This window comes from Amia ocellicauda, chromosome 18, assembly GCF_036373705.1.
Source record: "Amia ocellicauda isolate fAmiCal2 chromosome 18, fAmiCal2.hap1, whole genome shotgun sequence".
In the NCBI taxonomy this organism is placed as follows: Eukaryota; Metazoa; Chordata; class Actinopteri; order Amiiformes; family Amiidae; genus Amia; species Amia ocellicauda.
The window spans coordinates 17,137,595-17,146,436 of record NC_089867.1 but is presented as its reverse complement, the minus strand read 5'-3'; the positions used below and the strand labels follow the sequence as shown (position 1 = coordinate 17,146,436).

At 43.6% G+C, this 8,842-nt stretch overlaps 1 protein-coding gene across 2 annotated transcripts in view; it reads left to right on the top strand.

Annotated features, from left to right (window-relative positions):
- Positions 1-461: 461 nt before the first annotated feature.
- agrn (agrin) overlaps positions 462-8,842 on the top strand; it is a 203,931-nt gene continuing 195,550 nt past the window's right edge. For both annotated transcript variants that reach the window (XM_066691166.1, XM_066691168.1), the window contains exons 1-2: positions 462-978; positions 3,661-3,922. In XM_066691166.1, coding sequence (XP_066547263.1) covers positions 778-978; positions 3,661-3,922 — 463 coding nt within the window. In that variant the 5' untranslated portion in view covers positions 462-777. The remainder of the gene's footprint in view (positions 979-3,660; positions 3,923-8,842) is intronic.

Here is an 8,842-nt window from a genome sequence, read left to right as displayed (position 1 = left end):
ATAAGAAACCCCAGAGCATGTGTGTGGGTAAATGTTAAAACAGCATCGCTTCTGCATCTCGCAGTCCGTCTCCTCTTTCCAGTAAACAACTCGGTGTAAAACAAGTGCTCCCGTACTTTTAAAACTCAGATCACGTCCCAGCGTCGCGATTATCCATTAACCTGTATGGAGGGGTGTTTTCTCCCTTCTTCTCCTTCCTCTTAGTTTTCATGTAGCTGCTACGCTTTTTTTTCTTCTAGTGGCGGGGTTTGACACCACCCTGAGCAATGAAGTAAAACAGACCGGAGTGATTTTTTCTTCTCTCTCTCTCTCTCTCTCTCTCTCTCTGTCTCTCCCTCCTTGGGTCTTATCAGCAATTCAGATTGCATGCAAATCAGCACAGCGTCATTCTTGTGAACGAAGGGGGGGGGGAAGAATCTGAAAGTGAGAGAGAGAGAGAGAGAGTGAGAGAGAGAGAGAGAGAGAGGGAGGGAGGCAGAGTGGGGAGATAGAGGGAAGCTTTGCACATTCCTCTTCATATGGGGAGAAATTCGTTTTCTTTTCTTCTCTTTGCAACAAAGTAGCGAACCGATTGCCAGACACAGCAGATCTCGCCGCCACCGGAGGCTGTCTCAATGCGGGCTTCTGCAAAGTTCACATAAGGTGTATGTTTGCCTATCGAAAAGGGAAGGTTTGCTTAGTTCTTGGTTAGCTTTGCGAGTCTTGGTCGGATAGTGGAGGTGGGGGCTTGGTAACAGCACTGTGATTATTACTGCTGCTATTTTATTTCCCCTGAACATGGGCACCAAGCGGAGACGGACTAGCAACTTGTGTGTGTGGACTGTGATGTTGGCCGCGGTGTGGTACCAGCGCTGCTGCCAGGCGAGCTGCTCCGAAAAAGATCTGGAGAGAAGAGAAGAGGAGGCGAATATAGTTTTAACCGGGACCGTGGAGGAGATTATCAACATGGATCCGGTGCACAACACATACTCCTGCAAGGTAAGGCTGCCTGTCGGGCGAGGGGGACCGCAGCCTGTAGCCTTGGGCAACATTGTATTCATTTAAAATAATAATGATAACAATCCTAATAGTAATACAGGGAAATAGGTGTGCCAAGTTACTCTACACTGGTATGGAGTGGTGCGCATCTTCTCAGTGGTTTGAAAGGGCTCAACCGTGTGGAGATCCCACACAAGAGAAGTTAAGACAGCACCATTGTAAAAAAAAAAGCAAATCATGTTCAAAATTACACGTGGGTTCTGCTTCTGGGGTTAAACCTGACTAGACTCCTGTCCAAAGTGTCTCAGCCCGGAAAATGTACACCTGTCAGAACTAACAAAAAGCCTGTCTGATTATGAACTCTGTCCATATTATGTGAACATGTTTTTATATTGCTAGTAGGTAGCCCGTTTCTAAAAAGTATATATATATATATATATATATATATATATATATATATATATGAAGTTCTACCAAATAACGTATATTATTCCGCATAGAATACGCTTTCACCCTAAATTTAAATTAAACTAATTAAAATAACCTATTTTCCCAAAGCAAGCTCAAGTTTGTTGAACAAAATTATTTCAATCACTTTCACTAAAAAAAAATAGCATTTAAAGAGAATTGCAGAATTTATAATGAAAACAAAGAACCCACAAACGATGTAAAAAAAAATACATCGCAGTTTATCAAAACATAGACTCTTGTAACGGGCTTTACAGATGTTTGAGTGGAGGGGAAAAAATGACGCACGTTTTATCTTTTGTTAAAGCCGACTAAACCCGTATCTCACACACGTTTGGTGGAGTCGTGGACACCATGCCCACCCACCTCCAGACGAGGATTAGCACTTCTAGGTGGTTTGTGGTCTGTTCTAAAGGTTCCCGGGTACACATCTCTGTATGACAAAGCAGTCTGCCACCTCCTTCCATTACAAAGCATTGCTGGCGTTCCTGCGGCGCACATTTCCGCAGGTCTGCGCGGATCTGCGCCGCTGCTCCAACGCCATCGCTGGGATTGTGCACATCTGCGCTACAAGCAGGCGACCATAGTCTGCGTTGGCTCGTTTGTCTGAGAACAGACCTAATGTGGACGAAACAAAGCGAGAGCTTGAAATATAGCAACAACACAGTCTAGTCAGAGAATAGCCAGGAAAAGCACAACCAGCGCACCCCACACTCCTTACCAGTCAGTTTATTTTAATTTCTTGGAGAGAGTTATTGGAAACCCGTTTTGACAGAACATGGAATGTAGAACATTAACAGAAGCGTTCGGAATTTGCGCAACACTTACTATTATTGATAACTTTTAGCTACACATGCAAAAGGGTGTGGGGCAAATGATACTCATTATTGATACTATTTTGCCTGTACGTTTCTCTGTCGGGTTTCCTGCCTCCCCCGATTAATGCGCCAAGACAACACCGATTTTGAAATGCTAAACTGACTGTCGCATGGTTTCGTGTAGTTAATGCGGCAGAAAACCCGTCCGCAGCCGCGCAGCACTTGTTGCTACGTAACCCCGGCGGCGCCGTGGCGCGGATTCCAGCGCAGCGCTCATCACACCGCTCTCTCTCCAGGGTTTCCAATCACCGCACCAACAATATGTGGAAGAAAACCACCAGTGTTTCTTCTTCTTCCTATTCTTTACTGTATTCAAGACAACATTCTTTACTATTTTCTTTTCAAAGTCAGTTTATTTAGCTCAAGTCTTCATTCTTCTGGAATGCGGTATTTCACTAGTTGATTGGAGGCACTTCATTCAAACTGTACTCTCTTACAAGGGTTTTGCGTTTCTTCAGTATTTCAGGTTTCATCAGTTTTTATTCTCTGATGATGTGTTCTGTGCATACTGTGGCTCTGGTGTCTGGATGTATGCCCATAGCTGTAGGATCCCCTCCTATCTTGTCATTTCAGCTTAAAGATTGTTTTCAGCTGCCATTGTGCAGGAACAAACGTCCCTCTTTTGGAAGTAGCCTAATTCTCTATTACTTTTTTTTAGTTTTGAAAACAAAGGCAGTGAATACATTTTGTTTTAGTTATGTTATGTTTAGTTTTAGTTAGGTGAGTTCAAGTTGTTTTAAAGCCAGGAATACTGTCCCATGTTCAGACCCTTGGGAAGCCCCTTCATTAACACAGTGGATTCCAGTCAGCTCAGTCGGTAACTCCCAGTTCCGCTGTGGAGAGTTCTCTGACCAGGTCTAATTATATGCTGCATAAACTTTCCATTTGTTTTTAATAGCAGGCACTTTCTAACGACATGACCCCAATGTTGACTCCCTTAAAGTTTAATTGTGCTTTTTTTTCTTCTTCTTCCATCAAACACAAAGAAATAATCAGTTCATGGCACAGATTTTCTTAAACATAAGTGCGTAACCCCCTCCCTCTCTCTCTCTCTCTTCAAGATGAAGAGATTCATGTTTATATATGAGAGTGTATTCTGGACTAAATTAAGCAGAAATGTCGATCCTCCAAAAACAGTCACAAATCACACACCTTTGGCCAGCGGTTTCTTGCTGTTATCAAGGGTCACCATCCCACTGATTTCTTTCTGCATATGAGGCAGCTTGAGGATGAACCCTGGGATTCTTAATGTGCTGCTCTCGGGTTGGCCAATATGTACATTTCTGTAGACTCGCCTGACCCTGACGGTGCTTGTTGTGTTGTGTATTGGCTTCAGGTGAGGGTGTGGCGCTACCTGAAGGGGAAGGATGCGGTGTCCAGAGACATTCTGCTGGACGGCGGGAATAAAGTCATGATTGGGGGCTTCGGGGACCCAGGGATCTGCGACAATCAGGTGGCCACGGGCGACACGCGCATTTTCTTCGTGAACCTCGCACCTGAGTACATGTGGCCCTCCCACAAGAACGAGCTGATGCTGAACTCTAGCCTGATGCGGATTACACTGCGCAACCTGGAGGATGTCGAGCACTGCGTGGAAGGTAAGGGGGAGCCCCAGCCCGCCGCACCCACAGCCACTCCCCTCGCTCTTCTCATTTTTACTCATTGATCTCGTATTATAGAAGTATTGACTACTGTATACGATCGTTTTACTCCTATCCTTTTAATTTATTTTATAATCTCATGGCACACGCAGGCATAAGCAACACTTAAGTGACTAACATTTGCGTTAATTGCTCTGCTTTGTCTCAGTGTGTTCACTGCAGCGAGGTGACGCGTATTTAGAAGTTCACTGTGAAATACAGGTGTAAGAACACAGACACATGCGGTGTAGTAAATCACCTTGAAATGAGTACAGAACAGAGATCTGATGAACTGAGACGCAGCCCATAGGAAACCATGGCAATGCAAAGCAAATGTGTGGACTAAGCACTGGGGAACAGCATCAGAAAAGTGCTAAATTAGAGTGTAAATTTACTGTGACCGTCTTCCACAAGCGAAGTTTTTACATCCACCCAGGGGATACAAAAAAATCTGAAGGATGAATAAAGATTTGATTGACTGCATCCCCGAGATAGACTATTGTTTATTCTTTATTTATTTTTCTCGTTTCATGCAGACTGCATCTGGTCCCGATGTGGTCTTAGTAAAAGAAACAATGTGATTTCCTTGGTGTGCTGTCAGTCTGTTCTGTATTTTAATATATGAAAAAGAGGTCCGTGATGGTTCTGATGAAACATGCGTGTAGATATTCAGATTGCTGCTCTGGATGATTTGCATTGTTGTGCAGTATGGATTATTTTAAAACAAACACATGAACAAAACACAATCTGAACTGTGTTCTTCACATCTAGACCTAAAGGGTTACCATCCTACAGGTTTTCTAAGTCGCTGTAAACCATTTCCTGCTTAAATCAGGGTGAAATTGGTCTTTAAAATTGAACAATTACTTAAATTGACTAATTAATACAAGGTCAGTTGGAATGAAAGCCAGACTCTCATTATTTATGAATCACTGGTTTAGCACGCAGGGACACTCTCTCTGTACGGGGGTATTTTATAGCGAGTTCCAGAGGCACTAGCTGATTTATTTCATTGTTTTTTAGTTTTTTGCTTCAGTTTCTGATTGTGGCAGGTACGGTGTGCAGCTAGAGAACAGTGTCATGGCATTCATCCTTGGTTGCTTGAGATAAGCCTGCACGATTCTTTGTGACAAGCCTTAGTGATCTTGTATAGAGATGCGGTGGATTGCTTCATCATGAGTGCATGCTTAGAGTGTGGTACTGAATCTACAAAACAGGTGGTGGTGGGGGGGGGTCCAATGCAAGGGACACACATTGTCTTGGAAGGAGGATTAATTAATGTGATTAATTTTCCTTTAGATACCATCTTCTGTGTGGTAATGCCTATAGACTTCTTAGCTTGAGATGAAGTTTAATGCCAACTTACAGTGGAAACTAAATAGTGATGTTTTGTGGAACGCTTCATATTTTCAAGTCGTAGTTTCTTGCAATGACTTGTGCAACAGTGGTGGGCAACTGCTGTTTCCTTACAGCCTCGGCCCACGGCGTCTATAGGCACCTTTAAGCAATCAATGGCTGGAACACCTGGAAGTAATGTTCAGTTTCAGCAATTAATGAAGTATTCAATTAAATTACTTCAATTAAACCATTAGGAGCTCAGACGGGAACAACTAAAGATGGCCCTGCAGCTCTTGGAGTTACAGTCAGTCACCTGTTGATCTGGGAATTAGAGTGGGTGATTTTTCAGTCTGGGAAAGGGGTTTAATTGGGGATGTCTGAATGCTAGCTCAGGTATTGCGGTTTGTGGTTTTGGACGCTGCTGGTAAACGAGTCATTTAAAAATAAGATAAAGCCTGATCCGTCTATAACTGGACAATAAAGGAGCTGGTCATTAGATGAAGTCCAAAGGAGCCCCCGCTCTGTGTAGGTGGTGTCATCCTACCTGTATCCCAAGCCAGGGAAGACACACGGGATTTGTCTTTTACAGACAGTTTTTTTTTTTTTTTTTTGCATTTTCTAAACTATGCAAAAAACAATTTCACCACCACATGGGGCAGACAGCGTTTAAGCAGGTGTTTTGCAAATAGTGACATTAGCAGCATTTCGGTACTGTCACTATGGAAACCACGGTTAGGTAAAACCTCCACGCGAAGACGTGACTGCGTTGCCTGTTTATTGGCGACCTGTCTTTGTGACATCTCTGCACTGAGTCCACCAGCACACAGTCCCTTGCAGTAATGCAGGTTTGCTGGCTGCTTTAAGTTTAATACTGTAGGACGAGGAGACTGGAAGGGAGGAGCATAGAAGAATAAAACAAAGCCTTATGAGCCTCCTTGTTTTGGCTTCACACACATATTGACTAAGAATGAGGATCACTTTAATTTGCATAATTAAAAAAAATATTTGATATTATATATAAAGTCCCAATCAGTGACTGGCCAGGAAAAAAGTTTAAATACCAGTGAAAGGTCAGAATCTTTTAGTGCCCCGTAACCATGTGGTTTTTAAAATGCCTTTCCGAGTCTGTAAGAGATAATGGACGATATCACAAACCCGTGCTGGAATATCAACACTGCAGATTAAAGGGGATGTCTGTGCAATTATCAGCTACAAGCAGCTGCCTGCAGCCGTGGTGGGGATGTTGTGCTCGGGGGGTTTAAATGACTCCTTCTGGAGCCCCGAGTGAGCAGGGTGTGTAAGGACACCAAAAGCATAGCAAGTTGCAATATTTAAGAAGCCAAGTGTGTGTTTGGTTTTCCTCGGTGCAAATTGGAAACCCTCTTACAATTCAGCTGCTTGTGATTCATAGCAGTCCTGGCACCTGTTCAAGGATACAGTCCACTGCACCTACAAGCTTCACATTCCAGGGCAAAGCAGGACAAAGCACCTAGCTTCATCTGCGTCGGCATGCATCATGTATTTATTTAGTTATTGGATCACTGTCCCACTTAAATCCGAACCTCTACAGGGGTGGGGCTTTTGTTTCTCGCCCAGCTCTTTAATGTTGAACGTGAATGGTCCATTTGCGGTATTTAGTTGAATATGACTCCCAAGGAGAGAGGACTCTGTCCAGGCCCGACACGCTTCAGCACTGACCTTCCCCCCTCATAGTGGTCATGGCCGTATTCTTTTCTATTTTGTTTTATTTTGCCCTCCCTCCCTGGAAGGCCAGTCTGTTTTTTTCCCTGCGTTCCCCAATAACTGTTCCTGTTACTCTGAGCTCTGTGTTCTGATGCAGATGTTCTAATACAGAGAATCAAACAAAATGCACAGGCTGCCTGCCTATCAGGGATAAAAAATTAATTAAAAATTAATTCAAACATGAGTAACTGAATGTTGGTTTAATTTCCTTGTGAAACTGATGCCCAAATACAATCATCAAAGTTTTACCCTGTTGAAATTAACCATAATGTGTTAAGTGTGTATTTTAGGTCATGTGGAAATGTATTTAGGAATCTTTAATATGGGAGAGTAGAACTTGAATATTTGGCCGCTGATTTGGCTTCTTTATTGTATCATTACTTTTTTTATTATTTGGGATTTAGGACAACACTTTTGTTTTCCTGATTCCTCCAGTACAGCCACACAGCTTCAATATGTCTGTCTGACATTTAATTTGTTCTGCACACTTCTGTCGTTTAAGCCACTTTGTTCTAGTAAAGCTTGTGGCGCAAGGTGCAGAGCTCTTGTGCTATTAGAACGAGGCTTGAGAAACAAACGACAATCTTGTGCGTGTAATGTGTGACAGAAATCGAAGTACTGTGTGCCTGTACCCTGCTGCAGCTTTCACAGAGCCCTGCCAACTGCCACTGTGTCTTAGCTGATTGCCACGAAGCAATGATATTTCCCTGCCGAGCAACAAATCTCATTGCGGGGAGACTTGGGGTGGGGGTGGGGGGGGAGGGCATGATGCAAATCTCATTTGGCAAAGCACTTTAATTAGGAAAGACTGCATTAGTGTTTACATCAATTTCAAAGTGGTGCACAGCCAGCCCCCCAGCAGCCAGTGCAGAACAGATGACGGTGCACTGCAGACCGCGGGTGCTCTGGCTCTTCATGGGATGTCGAGCAGCCTCTGTTCTTGCACAGGCTGGCTGAACCCTAAAAGACCTTTTTCTGGGAAGCGAGTGTTGGCTTCTTCAGGGACAATATCTCTCCAAAGCAGAGCTGGTGCTTTTTTTAAAAAAAAAAAAAAAAAGGAGAGAGAAAGAAAGAAAAGACTGTAGGAAATCAAGCCCTTGTTTAAGTTGTCAGCAGGCTTTGAATAATTCATTCCGATTCCTGTGTGGGGAGATTTCATCAGGAAGGAAATGTAGGTGAAAGGCATAAGATGTCGGCCCCAGTAGTCCCCCCACAGCTCTGTGCAGTTTTACACCAGGGGGTGGAGTTGATCGGTTTGTGTTGCCGCTGGTTTTCTCGATACAGTGCGCTTGTTTTCTCGGCCCGTGCGCTAACGGTTGAGGCAGGCGGGTTCCTAGATGAAGTGTGGTTCAACAAGGTCAGGATCAACAGGCAGGAGATGTATTAGGCCATACGAATGAATGCATTTATTTTGCCTGGAAGAAACCATGGTGATCTTGCAAAACAATGTGCCAGGTAACACCCTAGAGCAGGGCACGGGGCTCTTTCAGTCAGACCACCCCTGCAGCACTGTGGTAATGGGTCTTATTTAGTGCTTTCTGCAACCAGGTATGCTGTGTGGGGTAATGCAATCAAACAGGATGGTACGTGTTGACAAGAGTAATATTACACACTTCTCTGTTTACTGTTCCCTGAGGAGTAGACAGTGTGTGTAGGAATTGTCAGCTACGCTAATATGAAAAGTTTTCTTTTTTTTTTTAAAGAAAGTAAATGGATCTTTGTATTCTTTTACCCATGACTGGGGGAAAAAGAAAATAAGTCAGTGAAGAAATTCTTTGTACAGGTGCAGACTGGAAT